The sequence below is a fragment of the Punica granatum genome, chromosome 8 (genome assembly GCF_007655135.1).
Source record: "Punica granatum isolate Tunisia-2019 chromosome 8, ASM765513v2, whole genome shotgun sequence".
Taxonomy (NCBI): domain Eukaryota; kingdom Viridiplantae; phylum Streptophyta; class Magnoliopsida; order Myrtales; family Lythraceae; genus Punica; species Punica granatum.
This window is the reverse complement of record NC_045134.1, coordinates 26,469,164-26,493,453: the sequence shown is the minus strand read 5'-3', so window position 1 is coordinate 26,493,453 and position 24,290 is coordinate 26,469,164. Positions and strand designations below refer to the sequence as shown.

At 38.6% G+C, this 24,290-nt stretch overlaps 3 protein-coding genes and 1 long non-coding RNA gene across 4 annotated transcripts; 2 read left to right on the top strand and 2 right to left on the bottom strand.

Annotated features, from left to right (window-relative positions):
- The first annotated feature begins 1,136 nt into the window (after window positions 1-1,136).
- On the top strand, window positions 1,137-6,534 carry LOC116189393 (ATPase 11, plasma membrane-type). Its single transcript, XM_031519047.1, has 21 exons — window positions 1,137-1,190; window positions 1,274-1,393; window positions 1,529-1,627; window positions 1,734-1,871; window positions 2,006-2,140; window positions 2,244-2,423; window positions 2,517-2,723; window positions 2,817-2,936; window positions 3,045-3,164; window positions 3,264-3,386; window positions 3,533-3,637; window positions 3,767-3,911; window positions 4,041-4,205; window positions 4,291-4,529; window positions 4,610-4,642; window positions 4,819-4,900; window positions 4,989-5,149; window positions 5,254-5,439; window positions 5,532-5,714; window positions 5,805-5,983; window positions 6,265-6,534. Exons 1-21 carry the CDS (start codon window positions 1,137-1,139, stop codon window positions 6,359-6,361), a joined length of 2,871 nt encoding a protein of 956 aa, XP_031374907.1. The 3' UTR covers window positions 6,362-6,534.
- LOC116189394 (protein NRT1/ PTR FAMILY 2.11-like) lies at window positions 6,425-9,093 on the bottom strand. Its single transcript, XM_031519048.1, has 4 exons — window positions 8,733-9,093; window positions 8,334-8,551; window positions 7,693-8,246; window positions 6,425-7,593 (listed from the first exon to the last, which is right to left on the bottom strand). Exons 1-4 carry the CDS (start codon window positions 8,926-8,928, stop codon window positions 6,693-6,695), a joined length of 1,869 nt encoding a protein of 622 aa, XP_031374908.1. The 5' UTR covers window positions 8,929-9,093; the 3' UTR covers window positions 6,425-6,692.
- A 3,933-nt stretch (window positions 9,094-13,026) lies between these two features.
- LOC116189395 (ubiquitin-conjugating enzyme E2 5-like) lies at window positions 13,027-15,541 on the top strand. The gene is made up of 4 exons (XM_031519049.1): window positions 13,027-13,250; window positions 14,166-14,274; window positions 14,381-14,433; window positions 14,614-15,541. The coding sequence occupies exons 1-4, from the start codon at window positions 13,223-13,225 to the stop codon at window positions 14,652-14,654; spliced, it is 231 nt and encodes a 76-aa protein (XP_031374909.1). The 5' UTR covers window positions 13,027-13,222; the 3' UTR covers window positions 14,655-15,541.
- On the bottom strand, window positions 15,208-17,042 carry LOC116189396. The gene is made up of 4 exons (XR_004152394.1): window positions 16,663-17,042; window positions 16,399-16,521; window positions 15,842-16,005; window positions 15,208-15,394 (listed from the first exon to the last, which is right to left on the bottom strand). It is a non-coding gene; the product is annotated as an uncharacterized LOC116189396 (long non-coding RNA).
- Between the last annotated feature and the right edge of the window lie 7,248 nt (window positions 17,043-24,290).

The window sequence follows — 24,290 nt, the reverse complement described above, 5'->3', positions numbered from 1 at the left end:
TGCTATTTATTTAAATATGAAATTATGCATTATTTTATCACAAATATCCAACAAAAAAGAACCCCTAATGAAATGACAACAATGTCCTTCCAATTTCCAACAATAATATCAACATCAATTTCATAAGAAAATACGACAACATACACCAACTCTACTCGGCCCGTCGGATAAAATAGAACACTCGACAAGCTCTTTCGTCAAGAGTCACCATGTCAAATTAAGAAGTTAAACGTAATGATTGTAGTTCCATACTAGAAGAGCGACATCTCCTATATCGATATGGGTACTGAAAAGGCAAGAATTAAATATAATATGTTTAATTTGAAGGATTGAAATTTACAAATTTCAAAATTTTCAAAAAAATTTACTACAGAACATATTGATGAATGCAATCCCTTTGTATTTGAAATGCGAGTTTCTATGATAAAGGTCAGGTTTAGCTATTTCAATGCGCATAATCGCCACCTATCATCATATAAAAAAGTCAAAGCTGAAAAAGTGGAAAGAAACGATTACGTTGAATCCATATTCTCTGAAGTATAAGTCCGTAGCCAATGACTCTACACCGACACAAGTCTTTAGGGAATAATCCGTGAGGACATAGCATTGCTCTTAAGAAAAATTTCACAAGATAATTGATTTCATTTTTAGCACGACATATTTAAATTTATTATTTCCCACATTTATCAAAAAAATAAAACTCAATTCCCAAATTTCCAAGAAAGAAAAATGAGTGGGCCCACCAGGGGCCATTTGGACATTTCATGGGGGGAGAAAATGCGAAGAAAAGGTTTTGCGTTTTGTGGACTGTTACTCTGCCAGTGCTCCAACAGCGGTTTCTCTTTCGTCGTCTGTTCGGTTCCTCTCCTCTCCTCTCCTCTCTTCTTCTTCTTAAGCAGATTTGGTGTTGGTGGTCTGTCTTCTTCGTTCATTCCTACCTCTCAGAGCTGCATTTTACTAGCAGTCGCATGTTCTAATTAATGAGATTCTTCCTTCGATTCTTCTCTGCACCTCTGAGCTGCTGCTGGAACCATTGCCCCGTCTGTTCTTTAATGGGTTTTAGTTTCTAGCTCCCATTGAGTAAAGAGCCTGTAGAAAGCTTGAGTCTTTGGTGGCGTTAGAGGACGGGCGAGAAGATGGGGGACAAGTCTGAAGTCTTGGAAGCAGTGCTGAAGGAAGCTGTGGATTTGGTAAAAGAGAAAATGGCAGATCTAACGCAAGAATTTCATGGAGTTTTGGTCCTCAGTGCCTAAAGGTTTTGTCTTTATTGCAGGAAAACATACCCATCGAGGAAGTTTTGGAGAATCTGAGATGTAGCAGGGAGGGTCTGACAACTGAAGCTGCTGAGGAGAGGCTCAACATCTTTGGGCACAACAAGCTTGAGGAGAAGAAGGCACCTATCCAGTCACTTCTCCCTATCTCTTCCTCTCTCTTTTCTCTCTCTTTCTGATGCATTGTGTTCCGTCCATGTTCTCTTTGAGGATTGAGTTCTTGTTTTGCCTCATGGGTTGTCAGTTTTCGGTTTCAGGAGAGCAAATTCTTGAAGTTCTTGGGGTTTATGTGGAACCCTCTCTCATGGGTCATGGAGGCTGCTGCTATAATGGCCATTGCTCTAGCTAATGGAGGAGTGAGTCCCTTTTGTTACAGTATTTCCATTTGTCTAACAGAGTTTTCCTTGAAATGTTTATGTTGGAGCCTTATTGCTCATTTCTTTGTCCTACTTGGTTTATCAGGGAAAGCCCCCTGATTGGCAAGACTTTGTTGGTATTATCACGCTGCTTCTCATCAACTCCACCATTAGCTTTATTGAGGAAAACAATGCGGGTAATGCCGCAGCTGCTCTCATGGCCCGTCTCGCTCCTAAAGCCAAGGTGATTGGAGTTTGTGCAGCCATTTCCTTGAGTCTGTATAAGTTGTCAATACTGTTGGAAAGCTGATGGAGTACATGGGGCCTTTGCTATAGTTGTTTGTGATTACTGATCTGTTCATAATGAATCATGTATAGGTTCTTCGTGATGGGAGGTGGAATGAGCAAGATGCTGCTATTCTGGTTCCTGGTGATATAATAAGTATCAAACTTGGTGATATTATTCCCGCTGATGCTCGTCTTCTCGATGGAGATCCACTGAAAATTGACCAGGCGGGGTTCATTTTTTGGTCTCTTTTCTTTTATCTGTTTTAAGTATGATTAATTTACTCCAGGTGGCATTATCTTATTAAAAACTTTTTATTTAATTCTGTAGTCTGCTCTTACTGGTGAGTCTCTCCCCGTTACCAAAGGCCCTGGAGATGGTGTTTACTCAGGTTCGACCTGTAAACAAGGAGAAATCGAAGCGGTTGTTATTGCCACTGGAGTCCATACTTTCTTTGGGAAGGCTGCGCACCTTGTTGATACCACCAACCAAGTGGGCCACTTCCAGAAGGCAAGGCGACAGAGTTGCTACAATTTTCAGATTTTCTCAACCATTATAAAAATTAAATTACTCTGTTTAATTTGTGTCATGCTGTTTTTGTAGGTCTTGACAGCGATTGGGAACTTCTGCATATGTTCTATTGCTGTGGGAATGGTAATAGAGATTATAGTGATGTACCCGATCCAAGACAGGGAGTATCGTCCTGGAATTGATAACCTTCTTGTGCTGCTCATTGGAGGAATCCCGATTGCCATGCCCACGGTCTTGTCGGTCACGATGGCTATTGGCTCACACAGATTGGCTCAGCAGGTGGGCCATGAAATCTGAACATGATCCCTGTCAGAGTTCAATTGAAATGTCTAAGAATTATGGATGTTTGATTGAATATTTTATTTACTGCAGGGAGCTATCACAAAGAGAATGACTGCTATTGAAGAGATGGCAGGCATGGATGTTCTTTGCAGCGACAAGACTGGGACACTTACCCTGAATAAGCTGACTGTTGACAAGAATCTGATTGAGGTTGTACTGAGGACTAATGCTGGTCTCTCTTTATTGACACACTGTCACACTTCAACTTCAGCATTCGTGGCGTTCTAATTACGAGTAATATAATTTTTGGTGGCTTAGGTTTTCGCCAAAGGAGTGGACCCAGACACGGTGGTTCTAATGGCAGCCCGAGCATCGAGAACGGAAAACCAAGATGCCATTGATGCTGCTATAGTAGGGATGCTGGCTGATCCGAAGGAGGTGACCTATCTTGCTAATTATTTCGAATTCATCATATACTGTAATTAGTATAATTTCACACGACTGATTGCAATACTTTAACCTGCAATGGACTAAAAGGCTCGGGCAGGTATTCAAGAAGTTCACTTCCTTCCATTCAATCCTACTGATAAGAGAACTGCATTGACTTACATTGATGGTCAAGGGAAGATGCATAGAGTGAGCAAAGGTGCACCTGAACAGGTTATGATACTTGCCTTCACTGACTTATCTTGTCCAATGGTCATCTGTTGCTTTTGTTGTTATTATATTTTCCTTTTTTGGGCGAGTGTTATTATTTATTTTGACTATTGTTTGTTATTTACTTTGTTCGCTAAATTGATCTCTAGATCCTAAACCTTGCACACAACAAGTCCGAGATTGAGCGCAGAGTGCATGCTGTAATTGATAAATTTGCTGAGCGTGGGTTAAGATCTCTTGCTGTCGCATATCAGGTTATTGAACTTGGACACTTGTTCTTAGAAATTCTATTGTGATAGCTCATAGAATTATTAGCTTCAAGCTACCGGCATAGATTCTTTGTTTTACTAAAGTACCTGCTCATTACCTTTCATTTCGTGCAGGAAGTTCCTGAAGGAAGGAAAGAAAGTCCTGGAGGTCCATGGCAGTTCATTGGCCTCATGCCCCTTTTTGACCCACCGAGGCATGACAGTGCAGAGACTATAAGGAGAGCTTTGAATCTCGGTGTGAACGTTAAAATGATTACTGGTGAGTGGTCTTCCGTAGCCTTGTTGTAAAAAGAACAGCTAATTTCCATGTGTCCGTCTCGCATGAAGGAACTGAAAAAGTTACTCAATGGAATCATGATGTTGTCTGATTCCTGTTGCTCCTCTTCAGGGGATCAACTGGCGATAGGAAAGGAAACTGGACGCAGATTGGGAATGGGAACCAACATGTATCCCTCTTCTGCTTTACTGGGACAGGACAAGGACGAGTCAATTGCTGCACTACCGATTGATGAGTTGATTGAGAAGGCAGATGGCTTTGCTGGCGTCTTCCCTGGTATCCATCTACCGATCCCTCTTCGAACTTTAGAATTGTCAGCGCAACTCTTCTGATTTGTTTGGAACCATTGCTGTGGTTCCAGAGCACAAGTATGAGATCGTGAAACGGCTGCAAGCAAGGAAACACATATGTGGAATGACTGGAGATGGAGTTAACGATGCTCCCGCTCTTAAGAAGGCCGACATTGGAATTGCTGTAGCTGATGCAACTGATGCAGCTCGTAGTGCTTCTGATATTGTGCTAACAGAACCTGGCCTTAGTGTCATCATCAGTGCTGTTCTTACCAGTCGCGCGATTTTCCAGAGAATGAAGAATTACACTGTAAGGCATCAGTTCTACCTCTTCCTTTTTCCTGTTGCCTGTCTATCACTGTCTCACTTCCATCTCATTCTGATTGGCAGATTTATGCTGTTTCCATCACGATCCGTATTGTGGTAAGTTAAAGACTTCTGGGAGAATTGCACAAATTCTGAAACATTGTATTATATACCATTCCAGTGTGATTCCGAATTATCTTGTTTATTACTTGTGGAGAGGAAAAAAGATTTGATAAGAAGTGCAGTAACTGAAATGAATCTAAATCCCCTTTCTTTTCTTTTGCTGCCGGAAGCTCGGTTTCATGTTGCTTGCCCTGATATGGAAGTTCGACTTCCCACCTTTTATGGTGCTGATCATAGCTATCCTTAATGACGGTTAGTTGCTGCTCTCCCATATCATATAAATATCAAGCAAGATATAAGCGTGTTATTCGTATGAAGTTATTGTCCTGTGATATTTTAGGAACTATTATGACAATTTCAAAGGATCGGGTCAAACCGTCTCCTTTACCGGACAGCTGGAAGCTAGCAGAAATCTTTACCACTGGCATTGTTCTTGGGAGTTACCTAGCAATGATGACTGTCATATTCTTCTGGGCTGCGTACAAAACAGATTTCTTCCCAGTGAGTCTATCTAGTTGTCGTAATTAGTTGTAGAACTAACACGTTTTCTTTTAGACTTACCCTTACAAACTAAATAGAGATTCATTACTATGTTGGTCTTGTAGAGAATATTTGGAGTGCCCACTCTGGAGAAGACAGCTCATGATGACTTCAGAAAGCTTGCCTCTGCGATATACCTGCAAGTTAGTACGATTAGTCAGGCCCTTATTTTTGTGACTCGGTCTCGTGGTTGGTCTTATGTGGAGCGTCCTGGGTTGCTGCTCGTGGCGGCTTTTTTGATCGCTCAACTGGTGAGTAAAAGTTGATTGAATAAGATAAAAGCAACAGCCGTAATGATAATTTCCAAGTTTTGTACCTTAATTGTATGTTCCCCCTTGTGCAGGTTGCGACCCTTATCGCTGTTTATGCCAATTGGGCCTTCTCCGCAATTGAAGGAATTGGGTGGGGATGGGCTGGTGTCATATGGCTTTATAACATCATCTTCTACATTCCTCTCGATATCATAAAGTTCATCATCCGTTACGCCTTGAGTGGAAGGGCTTGGGATCTTGTTATCGAGCAAAGGGTATGGGATGAGAAAATTTTACGGACGAGTATCACAATCTATTATTATTGATGTCCTCAAGGAGTTTCTCCTCCCTTTTTCTCTTTGTAGATTGCATTTACGAGACAAAAGGACTTCGGGAAGGAACAGCGTGAGCTTCAATGGGCGCATGCACAGAGGACTCTTCACGGGTTGCAGCCTCCCGACACGAAGATGTTCACTGAGCGAAACCGCTTCACAGAGCTCAATCACATTGCGGAAGAAGCTAAGAGGAGAGCTGAAATTGCCAGGTAATATAAGGCTATCTTTAAAATACGAGTAAATTAAAAATGGTATCCATCACGACTGAAGCTATGGAAAGAGTTTTTCCGGGGAATGACTTATGGAAAGTTGGGAGAGGGAGTTTATTTCCAGTAATCATAACTGAATTCTCAAGTTTGGTGAAGCTGGTTTGGTTTCAGTCTTTAGGCATTTATACGTGATTCCTAATTGCTGTCTCCTACTGAAACGACTAAAATTTGTCCATGAGTTTCATCATTCGGGTTGATGATTCCTGGGTCTGGTTCTGCAGGTTGAGAGAGCTTCACACACTGAAAGGTCATGTGGAGTCAGTGGTGAGACTGAAGGGCTTGGATATTGAGACGATTCAGCAGGCTTACACCGTCTGATCCAAAAAGAAAATCTCTCCTCTACTCTGTTGTCTTCTCTCTCCTACCCTTGCATAGAACTGCTGAGAGTAATGACATTTTGTACTTGGCTTGTGGTAAAAGAACAACTAATACATCGATTTCTCTCTTATGTTAATTATCAAATCGAGAAAATCCAAGTTGATGCTCTTCTACCTTTGCGGCTCAAATGCCCTACTCATGGTACATATATACCGTATACGTATGAAGGGAGATACTAATATGATGTGAATATGTTAACGGAGTCCCAAGATGCGGGATCCTTTTTAGCGGGGTACAAACATGATTGATCCTCCACGGAACTCATACAACATTAGACGACAGCCTTCTCAGCTGGCTGCATTTCTGTTTCGGGTAAGGGGCAAATCTCGTCCTTCTCCTTGTACTTGTACCACCTAGCACAGAGCATGAAATAGATGAGGTTGAGGAACCCCAAGCCCGCGATCACATAGTAGAAATAGTCGAGCCTCCCTTTGTTGAGATCCTGGGGGAGCCAGTCGCCTCTTTCTGACCCCTTCGTAGTATTGTGGACGACTGATATGAGTAGGCTGCTCAGGTAGCTCGACCCTGCCATCCCGCAGTAGAAGAGGGACCCTCCAATGCTCCTCATGTTCTCCGGGAACTGCTTGTAGTAGAACTCGATCTGCCCGATGGATGTAAAGGCCTCTGCTAAGCCAGTCGACACGAACTGGGGGATAAGCCACATAGCTGACATGGAGGAGATATCTCCCCTCCTGGGATCGGTACCCATTGTTGGCTTAGTCAGGGCGATTGTCCTTCTCCGTTCCTCCATGACCCCTGACAAGATCATCGTGATCATGGCAATGAACATTCCGATTCCCATCCTCTGAAGTAGAGTGATCCCGCCTTCCTTTCCCGTCACCCTACGGAGAAATGGGACGAGTACCTGGTCGTACAAGGGGATGAATAGGGTGAGACTTATCATGACAAAGACAACATAGGATGCCGATGGGATCTTGAAATTCGTGCTCCCGAGCTGCCTGTCAGACTGGGCGGCCTGGAAGATCGCGTAGGTCTGTTGCTGGACCATTGCAATGTAATATATCAGCATAGCGGCCCATATTGGCAACACTCTTACGACACACTTCGCTTCTTCGACCTGCTGCATGCTGCAGAGTCTCCAAGGATCTGCAGGCGACCCATCTGGGTTCAGTCTGTCTTCTGGAGTCAGAATTGCCGCCTTGTCCAAGCAACTGTTGGCGGGAAAATGGATCATCAGATTTATGTTTGAGAAACAATGTGTGGCACAAAGGAGTGAAAACAGAACATAAGCAGAATTGCTGAATCAGTACCGGAGCTGATCGGTGTAGGGAAGCTTGGAGTTGATGGACTTGGGAGAAATGTAGTTGTAAAGAGAGAGCCACGGCTGCTTGGGATGACTCAACCGACTCTTCTTGATTGAGACCACAAGCACCTGCACAATGCTCGTCATGGGACTTCCGGTGGCCTTGACTTTCACATACATCTTCCATCCCATGAAGTACACAGCGCATGAGATAAGCATCAGGAGGGCTGGGATCAACAGCCCGATCGCCCAACTCACGTTCGATTGGATGTACACAATCAGGGTGAGGGAGACCATCTGGGCAAAGGTGAAGGTGAAGAAGTACCAGTTGAAGAAGCTGGTGATGCCCGTCCTTCCCGACTCCGTGTTGGGGTTAAACTGGTCAGCCCCGAAGGCCAAATTGCACGGGCGGATTCCTGCAGCCCCAACAGTAAGCATCGCAAATCCAGTGACTAGAAATGCCATTTGCCCTGCTGTGGGCCCATCACAAGTCGCATTGTCCCCACAATCAGGAGGGTGCAAGTTCTTGATTGCGGCTGTCAGTTGTATAGCTTGCAACCCCTTTTAGAAAAGACGAAAAAGACCGGTTTAAAAATCTATAACTTATGAATCTTGTTAAGCTCGATTCAGGATTTTATAATGAAGTACCAGGTAGGACGCTATTGTGCAGAAGGCGAGAGTCTTGTATCGACCAAAGTACGTGTCGCAGAGGAAAGCTCCGAGCAGAGTAGCGAGGTTGGTGGTGCCATTGAAGATATTAATGATGTTTGCGGCAGTTATGCTACTCAGATTGAACACGGATGTCAAATAGATCAAGAGGTTCGCTAACGTCCCAATTGCCCCGAGCTTCTCGAAGGTTTCATTCCCTTTAAGGAAAATACCCCATTTTTAGATAACAGCAGTCATACAACTGCTAAAACGTTCAGTAACAAAAATGATGGAAAACCGGAAAGCCGGGAACAGCTTTCCGTGACTGGAAAGGCCTGGATGCCCAATGAAGCAGATATCTCATAAAAGAGGTCGGGTTGGTTCAGGTTTTTCCCGTACCTATGATGAAGGGCATGACTTTCCACCCCCTGTAGTTGATCTTATGGTCTTGAGTACTGACAGCATTCCCGTTCATCTCCATTGCGGTTCCATTACCTTTCGGGCCGTGAGTCGGGGAAGAAGAAGCTTCTGTTACCGCTTCCATGGAGTTCGGTTCACCGTTCCGGTGCACAGCCTCACCCTCATTCTTCTCCATGGCTCTTCTCCTTCTTCTTCCCCTTCTCCTCCCCTCCTAATTCTAACCGTGTGTGCCCTTTTGCTTTTTGTCTGGGCTTTGTAGTGATGAAAATTCAGTGTGAAAGAAGAATTGTCAATGTCCACACAGTTCCAACTCTTTTACCTGCCAAACTTTTCTTCATCTTCCCTGCCTCTCAATCATATATTGCTCGAACACTGAGACTGTCCTTATCGAACTTATCGTCGACATGGACAGCACTAAACTCATGCAACTACGGGTCGTCAATTATCACCTTCGTAATGTAATGTCTCAGAGCACCACCTAATAATTTTTGGAATTTCTCAACTCGGGAGATCTTGTGGTTCCACTTGAGGCCGTGTGGGGCCTACGATCGTCACTGGTGACATAGGGTGACACAGATGCATCGGATCTTAGAGTTGCTGTTTTTCTACGGGTTGTTGAATTACCACACAAAAATCAAACTAATCGAGGGAAAATACAAATAAAAGAAAGAGATGAAGTGAGAGAGGCTCCATGTCTTATTGTTTAAGAGCGGAAATTGGGCAAACCATAAACGAGTATCTAAAATTTAATATATATCAAAACGTGAACGTTTCAAATGAAGAGATCTAATATGCAGTTGATAAATGACAAAATATAATGTTATCGGCAAACTACGTTCTATATAAATTGAACTTGTGACGGAAAATTTTAAAGGGGTATTTACCTAAAATGATTCATGATTTGTCCGTTTTGTCAAATCTATCATATGTTTTTTTTTTGTCAAATCTATCCCATGGTTTACTTTTTGCATCAAATCTATCCCAGCGTTATCTTTTCAGTCGACATCTAACTGCCATGCTAATGTGGCGCTCACGTGGCAAGTGTGGCCCACTATCTCTTCAAGTGCCACGTCAGCACGACCGTTAGATGTTGACGGAAAAGATAACGCCGGGATAGATTTGATGTAAAAAGTAAACCATGTGATAAATTTGACCAAAAAAAAGCATAGGATAAATTTGACAAAACGGACAAACCATGAACCATTTTAAGTAAAAAATCCAATTTTAAAATTTATTGAATTTTTTTTTATAATAAGGGTCAGTTGGATGTTTAAGTGGAGAAATAACGTTAACTAATAATAAATTGAGACTATTTGGTGGTCCAACCTAAAAAGAAAAAGGTGAATTAATGTTTTAAACAACAGGCCGTATACAAGTGTAATTGAGTCAAAATGAAAAAAAGGGTTATTTCTTCGTCGAGGTTTGACTTGGAGGTATAGAACAGGTGACAGCAACCAGTCAAACTAAATAATGTATATATTTGAATATAAATGCATTACCTAGAGACTTTATCATAAGATTTAAAAGACTTCATATGATATATCTTTAACAACAGAAATATCCTCACATGCATATAAAGTAAATGTAATGTATTAATACTATATTGTATGTTATATACAATTGCAACTACAAAATCCATATTAATAAATATCATTAAATTTATTTTATTTTATATTATTATAAATAAATAGAATATTGTATCGTAAATTTTCGTTTTTCTTTAACGCTAGAGTCTAACACTCGAGTTCATATATATATATATGAACATATAGATACTTTTTAGTAAGCATTCTCGTATTCGAAAGCACAATTAGTGGTAGAATCGAAAGCACAATTAGTGGCAACTAATTCAGTTTAAGCTAAGGGGAAAACTCTCCTAACGTGAATTACACATATATATATTTCGTCTTGTAAGTTTGGTAACCCGGTTTGTCACGCGATAGACTACACATGGAGTCTGTTCAACCTGAAAACCAATCCCACAAAAGAAATATATATATATATATTTTTTCAACTGATGCCGGACCTAGATGGAAATTACAGACTTATGTCTCGCATTGAATATATAAAAAGAAAATCCTAAATATATAATATATTTGGATTCATCATTTTATCGACTCAATTCAAGATTTTGGGACTAAATATGCCAAATCACTTATAAATTCAAAATGGAAATTTTACGAGAATTGAATATGAAACCTGTTGAATTATGGGCCCAAGAAGCTCTTGTTCAAGATCAGCCTAGCTAGCTGCCGAATCTAGATATCTCTATTAATTTAATGGTATGTTTGGATTATCTTGTTCCTTCAAAAATTGGGGAAAGCAGAATACCTTTTAGACGCACCTTATCCTCGACAGAGAGATCATGTTCTCACATTTGTATAGTGGAATTTGGACTTTGGATGTCATGAATCAGAAAATCATCAGTAGGTCTGTCTTATAATAACTTTCGAGGCTATGTTTTGCGGAAAGTGCCATTTTCATAATAAAATACATGTAAAAGAAATGCGACTATCCTGGGCCATGATGGCCATGTCCCATATTCAAGGAGTTCATTTCCCGGGATGGCCTAGGATATACTTTCCGGGTTCGGTTTGCGGAAAGCTATTTGATGGAAATCATATTCGAGCAACTGGTTAAGGGAATCGGATATGATATCCAAAAGATGACTCGTGGTTTTGAATTTTACGTGTGTTAAATCACATTTATCTCTTGAATTCGGATGACTGAACAGAATAAAACTTAACCAGTTAAATCCGTAGTCCAGTTCAAATGATAGATTCATAAGACTCCATTATAACTGGAAAAAAAAAAGAAAGGCTTCACCGTATACGTAAATAAACATGCAGAGGGGAGGCGTAATTTGGCATGAATGTACAATGATTTGTCAGATAATTTTCATGATAGGAAACATATGATAGGAGAGGAGATAAAATAGGGGATACAAACTACATCAAGTGATAGATTTCACTTGTGCTATCTGTCCAGGTCAAATATAATATGGGAAGTGTTAATGCTGCTTTTTGATTGATTAAGGGGTTAGTTCCGAATTTCGGTTTCGCCTCTGCATTGTCTCAGTTAGGTTCCAGAGTCCTGAATTTAAACCTACAACAGCATCAAGACGTACCTATTAGTTATGCAGGCAGGGTTCTATTTATCAGAAAAAGGAATGGTTCTATTTATACTCATCAAAAAAAGAATGGTCCTATTTATATGCTAGCTAACACTAAGTAATTCCTGCATTAGGCAAATTCAAATTTGTTGACTGTTATAGTATTGTCGGGTGAATCAACTCTGAAGGTAAGACCAAACTGAGGACAATAGATTCTGTTGCTTGATCACCCAGCTATCTGAGAATTGATGCGTACTGAAATAGTTGTTGATAAAGATTATTTTAAGGTTTCAGAGCTGGTTGGCTTTTTTATTTTTATTTTTATGTTTTTTTTTAAAACTCAGTTGGAAATGATTGCATACTGATTGATATATAACTAGGAGGGTTGCCCTGCAATGCACGGGGAAACCAATAAATAAAATCATGCACAATACATATATGATGGAAAATACATATATTTGTTTAATAGTTAAATTCTACTTCAATTTAATACAATTATTATAAAGTATTTGAAATTTTGACAATTCAATATCTTTATTAAAAATACATAACATATTCTTCGATCGACCCTCATTATGTAATTATATTGATACATCTTATTCATAATATTGTTGACTTATTCAAGTTATATAAGTAACAAACCCTATTTAAATACTTTATAAATCGGCCTATAAGATTGAATTAAGAACAATTATATTATATTATACTATATTATATTATTATTTTATGATATTATTTTATATTATTATTATTACTTATTCACTTATTTCATGGTTAAGTAATGTCTATATTTACATTAATTTATTTGTATTTTTTAAAAAATAAAAGAGAAACTCGAGAGTATGAAAAACGAATGTGCTCTCTATGAGAACTTTTAAAATGCTTCCGGTTTATATAAATAGATGTATAGATATAAATATAGATATAGATTAGCAGAGTCTTGGAAACTGTCTCGCGATGAAGAACAACTTGAGAGAGAAATGCCTTTGATCCGAAAGTGAAACCATCATAATAAGATGGAGTCCAGTAAAAACCACCCAAACTCCGGATCCAAGTTACTGAGGATGAGCTTCAGTTACCATTACTTCCTAACTTATCCGTTAATTCTGTCCTTGTTACACTCGTCCTGGTGGCCAACTAACTTAGAAATATCAAGTAAGCTCCGAATCTCGTAACCGGACACAGACATTCTGACAATTGCTAGGAACACACCAATTCCCATCTTCTGGAAGACTGTGATTCCGTCCCTCAGTGATGGGATGATTATTTGGTCATAGCTCGGGATCCAGATTGTGAGGGCAACCCTTGAGAACATGGTATACGAAGCAGCGGGGATCTTGAACGATGGCCCAACGCCATGTTCTGTTTGGAGGGCTTAGAAGAAGGTATATGTTTGCTGTTGGACTAAAATGACATAGTAAATTATTGCCGAGGTACATATTGGGAGGGTATGTACCAAGCACTTCACTTCTTCGAAGTGCTGAATGCTGCAGAGCCTCCTAGCAATTTCAATTGAGCATTGTCAGCGTGTTCCTAAGCAATTTCATTTCTTGAAATTTCTGACCTTGTCTGTGTTTAAGCATTCCAACTGACACAAGTAAGCTCGCTGGCTTTTCGTGTTAATGATGTTTTTCATGTGTTGACCCTTCCTTACTCTCGACTATAGACAGAGTGCTAGTTCCTTAACTTGGATTGTCTTTTTTCAAGGTGTTGGATTGTACAATTTATGAGCATAAATCATGTCGTCTCCAAGCTAGAGAAGAGAGATGGATGTTATGAGGTTGTAAAGTCTGTTGTTCTTTCGTAGTTTGTGGTCTTCAATAGCCCCGCTTCTTGGTCTTTACCTCTAGTGGTACTAAAATGTACTACGGACTGTTAGTCCACTCGAAAAGAAAATCCTTTGCGGCCCTTGGTCTGTTATTCTGCGTATCCTCTAAGATTCTGTTGTTTAGTATATGCTGAAGTTAATAGGTAAGAAATATCCTATCTTAGCTTTGAATTATGCTGCTTAGTGTTTTATTTAGGATGATGAGTGATTACAATGTGGAGACAATGAATGACTGGCTCAATGAATTCAATGTGGAATTTCACGGACTATAAGATAGTATAGTATCAATCCCACTTCACTTTTTGTTAATCTGTTGACATCCTCTCCCTCCATTCTCTCCCTCTGTTTCCATGCTGTGTTCATGATAGAAGAAAAATGGTAATACGCAAATCATGTAATTTATCGGGGTCCAATTTGGTTTCCGAAACGTATGGTCCTCGCCCATTTTAATGCCCGTCTAAATGCACTTCAGGCTTATATGAAGGTGGGGTCTGGAAGATCCGCGTTGAGCTCCCAGAATCATATAGGTCTCCTTCAAATGGGTTCATCAACAAGATATATCACCCAAACGTTGACAAGATGTGAGCCACCCTGATCCTATTAAAGCTGGCAATCAGATTCATCCCTTCACTGTAAATTAATTCACGACACACACTGCTTTCTGTTGAATTTCTGGCCAATTTGCAGGTTTAGGTCTGTTCGGTTAGATGTCATCAACCAATCATGGAGTCCTATGTTTGGTGAGTGTTATGTTCTTCTGTTTTTTGTAAATACAAACAGCCTTCCCTTCTCATACTTGTAGTTAGTTCTCTCACATTCATCAGTGACGAATGATATCACTCTTTTCCACTTGCATCTATTTTTTCTTTTTCCTAATTGTCGCAGACCTTGTAAATGATTTCGAGGTTTTCCTTCCCCAGCTTTTGCATTATCCAAATCCGCCGGATCCGCTCAATGGTGAAGCAGCTTACTTGATGATGCAAGACAAGAATCAGTACGATTGAAAAGTGAAAGGTGAAGTTTGTTCGTGTCCCCTGGTTTTCTCTATAGCCCTCATAGTCATGCCTTTTCTTTTTCTGTGGTTAACCTGGCCCTCATTTAACTATTGGTGTTGAAATGGAAGTGATGATTCAGGAGAGTATGAGTTTGACTTGTGAGAACTTTCCTGACTTAGGAATGTTAGAAGCAGTTTTTCGATTTTGTAAGTGATTGATAGAGTGAAGTAGTAGAAGTGTGAATGTACCATTATGATATGCGTCCATGGAAGTGGAATGAATAGAGTCGTGGTTTATGCCTTAATGCTGAGAAAGAGGATGGTCTTCTATATGGACTGAGGCTTCGACTGTAATATTTGATGGTGTTATAAGTGTCTATCTTCTAGAACTAGAAAAGTCTACAGAAAATGTCATGAGTTACTTAAACCAGTTAGTAAAGTTAAGATGGTACAACAGTTTTATGCCCAGTAAGATCATCTTCTGCAAAAATTTCCCTGCTTAGTGATTACCATATTTAGATTGGAGCAAAGATACTAAACACAATCAATAGATGGTTTGATCATTCTCATTTGTGGGCATAAACTACTGCGAAAGATACGCGAAGAAGGAGCACATCACCACTCAAGCTGAAGAAGATAGCGATGATCAGGACATCAACAATAAAGGAAGTGAATCGAGAGATGATGAGATACCGGAACACGGGGACCTGTGACAAAATAATCAGGGATTATGTAATGCATAATTGCACTCTATATTGGGGATGATCAGAGGAACAAATATATGACAATCAGTTCTGTCACAAAATTCACAAAACATTCATAGTGTATCACCAATATCATCATAGCTAGTATCACAGTGGATCATCATAGCTAGTATTACAGTGTATCACCAGTATCATTCAATATCATACGGTTTCTTCAATTTTGTTAGTATTCCTATCACAGTGTGATGAGTCTTCATGTTTCACCTGTTGCCACAGTGGTGACGTCCACACACATCCGTGCATCAGAAACCCATTTGCAAGATAATTATTTTTTCATTGAACCATGAAAGCCAAAAATACTTCAGACAAAACAAAACAAAACAAAACAACAGAACATCTATTTCTTTGGATTAGAGGTCATTATTATTATGACTTTGAAATAAGAGTTACCTTCAAACAGTTTACACATGTTGATGAAACGCTGATTTTTAGGGCAGCGACAGATGACCCTCCAACAAGCGGCAACCTCTCTTTGAAGGTACTGATCACGCTGTGCTTGAAACACAATGTTGTTGTCTCTGCTGTTGCAGTTATACATGTTAACGCTTCTTCCTCTATGCGAAGAAGGAGCACATCACCAATCAAGTTGAAGAAGATAGTGATGATCGTCAAGAACAATGATAAGAATAAAAAAAAAAAATTCATATATCATTTGAATCATCATCAGATCTTCGTCATCATTGTTGTCATATGTTCTCGAATGGAACATAATCTCGACCCAAAAATGGGGTTTGCTTGTCTCAAATTACTTTAAAATTACCTAAAGACGCATGGACTAGGATCGGTTGGATCTTAACTATCTTACTATCCTATGATCCAACTAGCTGTCCTAGACCTATCCTTACCTTTTAGATCTTTTGGTTGAGATCGAGATAGGAAGCTGAGTGCAAGATCAAGAGATCACACTATCTTAAATGTGCAAGCTATCTTGACAATCTTGTCTTTACCTATCTAGTAGTTCATAGTATCTAAACGAATGCAGGTTCGATGCTTCCTTTCTAATCCCGGATCCTTCAATCTTGTCATTGTCAGTGGTGAGTCTTTTTATCCAGCATTTCGATCACGCATTCCTATTGCCACAGTCGTGGCAACCACAGAAGTTAGTGCATCGTGCTCCCATCAGCAATCGAAAACATGAAAATAATAGACAATTAACAATTAATTACAGAGCTGAAAAGGAAGTACTCAAAGGCAGTTAATGAAATGATTACCTTCAGACAATGGCAAAGGTTGATAAAGCAACGGTTTTTTGGATAACGGCACATCACTCTGCGAAAAACCGCAACATCTTGTCTAGGGCATCGGTTGAGACGTGCTTGAAAAGCAACATTATTGTCCATGCTGCTGCAACCGTTGCAATCGGAAACACCCCGTTTAAATTGCTGGCCGCTACGGAAGCAGCTGCATCTTCTGTAGAGAATCAGGTAGAGGAGCAAACATTATTGAACACTGAAAAAGTCTAGGAGGAACAACTTGGGAGAAGCAATCAAGACATAGCCCAACTCCCGTAATGTTAGAAGGAATCATTATAGTGGTTGTGCCGTGCTTGAAACGCAATGTTGTTGTCTCTATTGCTGCAGTTACACGTGTTGACAGTTCTTCATTTACGCGAAGAAGAAGCACATCACCAATCAAGTTGTAGAAGATAGCGATGATTGTGAAGAATAATAATAATAATAAAAAAATTTCATATGTCATTTAAATCATCGTCAAGATATTCGTCATCATTGCCATCATATGTTATCGAATGGGCCAAAATTTCAGCGGAAAATCGGGTTTGCTTGTCCAAAAATTACTTTAAAATCAACCAAAGACATGTACTAGGATCAGTTGGATCCTCTATCTTACTATCCTATAATTCAACTAGCTAACCTAGACGGTGCAAGACCATGAAATCACACTATTTTAAGATTTTGCGAGCTATCTTGACAACCTTGCCTTTACCTATCTAGTAGTTCATAGTATTTAATATGATGAGTCTTTCTTCAATCTTAGACATGTTTCACCTCATCATTCTTCAAGCTTGATTACCACAGTTGTGGCCTCCACATGTATTCGTGCATGGACCCATCTGCAAGTAGCTTCAGATAATGGAATGAGCACACCTTCCTGTAGTAAATTAGTAACACATATTGATGAAGCATCTATTTTTCGGGCACCGACACATATTCCTCCTAAAAGCTGCAACATTACTATGAAAGTATTCCTGGTGCGTTGCTTAAAACATGACATTGTTTCGGCTGCTGCAATTAGGACAAATGCAATCCGACCCACAGTGCAGGCCCCTTCGGAAGCATCCACGAGTCCTGATAACTCAGCAGTTATCTAGAATCATTTAATCATGGTTGTAAACAATCAAGCTGACGTATACGTAAACAATCTGTCACAGACCCATTGATTCCGCAGAATACCGGAACTACGACCTTCAATCCCTATTGATTTTTTGAATTTCTAGGAAATTGACATCCAACTCGAATCAAATCCGAGAATGGGCAAAAAGTACGAAAGCTCCAATTTTTATTAATTGATCAAAAGACAAAACGTTCAACCCTAGGGTTTAACAAAGCTTAAATAGGAATTTAAAATGCCTAAATTACACGAAAGATATAAAATTATAAAAACGCCCAAATAACATAAAATTACCCGTTTTCTGCCGCATCATTCATGGGCGTTTTTGCAATTTTAGGGAATAGTTTAATTTACGGAATAATTTATTTTCTTCGTTATAATTTTGTTTACTTCGTTATAATTTCGTTTAAGATTATTTAAGCGTCGTAAGCCCTAGTGCTAAAAACAGTTGAGTTTTTTGGATGAATAAAATTTCGAGAGAATATTTTCTCTATTTTCCCAAATTCGACATTGATTGAATCAACGAATTTGATGCCTATTCTTTGGTATTTGTAGAATCAACATGTTATAGAAGATTGTTTTCTGGCATTCGTGCGCGAATCAACATATTACAATTGTTCTTTAGTTTCGCTGCGTCAGTTGGTATCAAAGCCACGTTCGCTCTTGGATCAGCGATGCCGCCCAGAAGAACGGCTAGTCAACGTCGTGCTGTTAGAGGAGGACGAATTGGATCGGAGGATCGAAGACATATCATATGATGAAGCCAATCCAGTTTTTGATATATACCCAGATGAAGATCAAGAAGAAGTTACAAGATTTGTATTTGATGATCAAGGAAAATCAACGTTCGTTGTCAACAAATCCGTATTAAAGGATATTGGAGATGATAAAATTTTTCACTATTGTGCTCAGATTATTCTAGATGAAGAAATTTCCAATGCAAAGAAAGATGCATGGTTGCTTACAGTGTCAATTTCGGAGGTTATTCAGTTGCCAAAGTTGGTCGAAGTGCACGTGACTCGATAAAGAAAGCAAAGATTCAGCGAAAGTGTTTATTGGCTAAGATGTGTACGTAATTTTATGTACGAAGAATTAAGAGAAAGAGTTCGTAAATAGAAGAAGGCATTCAAGTGGCAAGTGAGAAAACAACAGAAACATATTAATCTCTCTATTCGTGAAGATCAAGATAATAGTTCGAACGATGACGATTTAAGGACAAATGATACTGCAGAAAACGGGCAATTTTATGTTATTTGGGTGTTTTTACAATTTTAGAGAATAGTTTATTTTACGAAACAGTTTATTTCCTTCGTTATAATTTCGTTTCCTTTGTTATAATTTCGTTTAAGCCTATTGAAGCGTTATAAGTCCTAGGGCTAAAGATAGTTGAGTTTTTTGGATGAATTAAATTTCAAGAGAATATTTTCTCTATTTTTCCAAATTCAGCATTGATTGAATCTACGAATTTGATGCACATTCCCTGGTATTCGTAAAATCAACAGGTTATAGAAGATTGTTTTTTGGTATTCGTGCGCGAATCAATATATTATAATTGTTCTTTAGTTTCGCTGCGTCACAAGCTAATCACAATCGTTCATAGTCAAGCTAATTAGGGTTCACAATCATTCGCAGTCGAGCTGAAGCTATTGGAATTGAAGTCGAGAAATTAATCACAATCGTTCACAGTCAAGTTAATCACAGTCATTCACAGTCAAGCTAATTAGGATTCACAGTCGTCAACAGTCAAGAGAAGAATTGACAAAGAGTGGAAATTGGCAAACTATAGATAGGGATCCAATATTTATACGTGAAGGTTTTGATTGAAGAGATCCAATACAATTATCAAATGACGAGATATAATGCAACTAACAAATTGCATTTTATATGAATAGACTTTTGGTGTATAAATTTTATTAATAATATTTTATAAGAAGGGTGAGTTGAATGTTTAAATAGAGAATTAATATTAATTAATGATAAATTGAGAATATTTCGTGATTCAATAAAAAAAGAAAAAAGAAAAAAGAACATGACGTATGTTCTAAATAACAGTCCATATACAAGTGTAATTGAGTCAACGTAAAACAAGGTGCTTTCGTCGAGGTTTGACTTGCAGGTTTTAGAAGATGTGACAGCAGCCGGTCAAACCAAATAATAAATGCTTGTTCTTGTTTCAATTTTCTAAATACATATCTATATATATCACATACTATATGTATATTATGTAAAGCTCAATACTGTATAATAAATAGTGGTATAATAGTAAATTTACGTATTATTAGAACTAAATATGATTAAATTAATAAATGCATATAAACTAGGAGTTTATAAATGAAATTATTAATAATTTTAATACATAGACATAAATATAGTTGGACGTGAAATATTTTAATTTTACCATATCCTCAAAGTTTATGATAATTACAAATTATCCTCAAACTTATGGCATACCAAAATTTGACCGAACTGGAGAAATGATAATTTTAAAAAGATTACATCACTACTCCTTCTCTAGCATAGTAATAATATATGAATTAATCACAATTCTTTAATATATTTGAATATAATTATTAGATATTATATACTATAGAAAAAGAAAATTCTTTATGAAAATTTTGAAATTTGACTAAAAATAATTAAAATTTGAATTAGGTAAATATGATTATATCAGTAGTGTGCAATGCACGGGTCAAAAAACCTATTGTATGTGTATATATATATATATATATATATGTATATTTCATACTGGTGACTGGCCAACATGAAAATTACTGTCTTGTGTCTCACATCAAAAATAAAAGCAAAATCATAAGTATATAAGATTGAATTCATTATCATATATCGACACAACTCAAAATTTTGGAATGAATATGTGCCAAATCGTTTGTAGATTCAAAGAAAATTTTACAAGAATTGAACAAGAAACCTCTTTAATTCTAGGTCCAAGAAGAAGCTCTTTTTCAAGATCAGCCTAGCTGCCCAATCTAGATTTCTATTAATTTATTTGTATGTTTGGTTTATGTTGGAGAAAGCACAAAAGCTTACAACGCACCTTATCCTCGACAGAGAGATCATGTTCTCACATGTGTATAGTGGATCATGAATCAGAAAATCAGTGGGTGGTCTGTCTTTTAATAATAACTTTTGAGGCTCTGTTTTGCGGGAACTGCCATTTTGCGGAAAAATGCGACTATTCTAGGCCATGATGACCATGTCCCTTATTCAAGAAGTTCATTTCCCGTGACGTCCTAGGAAATGGAAAGCTACTTGATGGAGATCATATTCGAGCAACTGATTAAGGGATTCAGTCATGATATCCGGAAAATGACTCGTGGTTTTGAATTTTATGTGTGTTTGAATCAATCCATCTCTCGAACTCGGATGACTGAACATAATCAAACTTAACAATTCAAATCCGTAGTCAAGTTCACATGATAGATTCATAAGCCTCTATTGTAACTGAAAAAAAATAGACGGCTTACATCATATACGTGTATAAACATGCAGAAGAGAGGTGTAATTTGGCATGAGTGTACAATAATTTGTCAGATAAGATGATTTATCTAACTGGAAAATATATCTTAGGAGGGAAGAGATAAAATAGGTGATACAAAGTCATGAAGAATGAACCCAAATGAAAATTTCACTTTGTGCTATTTATTAGGCCAAACCGATGCCTTACCACTTGGCTATACTCCATACGGCCTGGTTTGGACTGTAGAACGGGAAGAGGGGGAATTTAGAAGCAGGGCTCAAAGAACAAGCCGTGCAAGAACGTGGGGATATAGCAAGGTTGCACAAATGTGGGAAGTGTTAATGCTCCTTTATGGTTGTATTTTCCTATGACAAGATTGATCATGGGTAAGCTCCTACTTCCGGTTTCGCCTCTGCATTGTCTCAGTTAGTTTCGGAGTTCCAAATTTAAACGTACGACCGTATCGAGATGTACTTATTAGTTGTGCAGGAAGAGTTCTGTTATCCTTAAAGGGAATGGTTCTGTTTATATGCTAGCTAACACTATGTAATTCCTGCATTAGGAGATCAAATTTGTTTTGAATGTTATAGCTATTGATGTCGGGTGACTCGACTCTGAAGGTAAGATTAAGCAGAGGACATTAATTTAGTCGGAAAATGACTGTATACCAATTGATATAAAATTAGCACAGTGTAGTGTAAGAAACTGTCATGCGGGTGAAGAACAGCTTGAGAGAGAGATACCTTAATTTGATCGAAAAGTGAAACCATGATAAAGAGATGGAGTCCAGTAAAAACCACACAAGCTCCGGATCCAAGTTACTAACTGAGGAGCTGCAGTTCACATAGTAATAAATTGAGGAAGTGGCCTGCAGTACCATTCCCACCTAACTCATCCGTTTTGTCCTGATTATGCGCGTTCTAGTGGCCGACTAGTTTAGAAATATCAAGTAAGCTCCTAATCTCATAATTATATTGGCCTTTGAGCAGGACCTTATGGCTTCATGGCCTTTGAGCAGACCCTTATGGCTCCCCCGTCATATCCCTAGAGTTTGTTTTATCAGAATCAAACTCGGTGGCCAAACCATCCGGACAGGCCCAGTAAGATCCACATTGCTGACAATTTTCTCGGTTCATGGATGCAGCAACTTTGCAAATCTTCATTGATGGTCCAAGAAAATTACTCACTTTTCCGGAAAATACTTTCTACAAGAATAGTTCTCCCAGAAAACTGAACGGAACCTTACACCTCAAATTTGCCACTTTTTGTTTTTGGGATCTTATTGTTAAGGAGTGAGTTCTTTTCCTGTGTGAACTTTCTCCACATCGACTTGCTTAGTGATCGTACTCTCACTGCTTCCGTTGTACTTGTACCACCGTGCACGCACTATGAAGTAGCCTAAGTTAACTGCCTCTAACAAAAGTCCCCCAAGTTATTGCCTGAAAGTTTCAATTATTTATCTATTATATGATAAAATTAGCCAGCTATTTCCCATCATTGGATTCATTGCTAGATTAATTACATATATTCAGGACAGATTAATATTGTCGATTCCTCGAACAATCACCTCAACAAAAAAGATTCCTCGAACAATCCCCTGTGAGTTCTCTGTACCTCCGCTGATTGTTATTCAACAAGTTGGCTAAATAATATCAAATAAAAATGCATGTAAACAGGCCAATAATAGCCCAACAGATTCTTGCTTATATGTATTTTTATTGAGAGTTACTCATCGGTGCATGAGTAACGCAATAACACTTATTGAATATTTTTCTAATGAACACTGGCTCCTACTTTACTGTATTGATGTAACGGCTCAAATAGTTCGATGACAGACAATCTTAATTGCTAATTGACCAACGAGCCATAAAAGAAAATAAAGTTCTGACTTTTCTAATAAACCCCGGTGGTCACGGCACGGCCAAGAGGATGAAGATGGGCTGGTTTTGTTTTCATCAAAATACATATCCAATGTACTGAGCTGAGACGCGAGTCACCTCACGTAAACCCTCGAAATTGGCTCTTTTGCCCTCTTATTTATTTATTTATTTATGTATTTTAATTTTCATTGTCGTGAGATAATAATGATGTAGTCCAATAGTAAACAATTGCTTTATAAGATGGAAACGGGTCCAAGTTACTAACTGGAGCTGATGTACGTTGTTATTCACATCATAGGACAGAAATAGATGAGATATGAGGTGATGGTATCGGCCGACGTTAGGGCATCCAATCATGTTTGACATTGATTAGCTGGAGTCTTGGAGAAGTCCAACATTTCATGCTGTTGGCTTTTGGTGTATTTTCCTTTTCCTCCAGACATAATTCCCATGACAAGATTGATAATTGGTTATGGTACATTGCACAATTAGTACAAAACTTTTTTTTGTAACACTTTGGTACAAAAACTAAAATACGTAACAATCGAGTACATTTTCTTTTGAAACTGTAACAATATTATACACACCGTCAATTGAGATTTACGGCGTTAATTTTTGCTGACACTTAGGAGCCACCTCTCCAAACTTGACATCTCAGCAGTCCATGTGAGAGCCACGTCAGCAAAAAATAACGTCGTCACAATTGACGGTTTATATGACACTGTTACAGTTTGAAAAGAAATTGTACTCGATTGTTACGTTTTTTAATTTTTGTACCAAAGTGTTAGGAACGTAAAAGGTTTGGTACCAATCGTGCAATTTACCCTCATTGGTTAGTTCCTATTTCCGGTTTTGCCTTCGCAAGGTCTCGGTTAGGGTTAATAATACCGAATTTAAACCTATAACACAGTACGGAGACGTATGAGGGAATGGTTCTATTTATCCCAAAAAGAAAAAGAAAAAAAGGGAATGGTTCTTTTTATATGCTAGCTAATACTATATAAATCTTGCATTAGGAGATCAAATTTGTTTCGAATGTTAGTATTGTGGGGTGAATCGCCTCTGAAGGGTAAGGTTAAGCAGAGGACAACAGACTCTGTTGCTTGGATAGCTGAGAACCAATGTGTACTAAAAT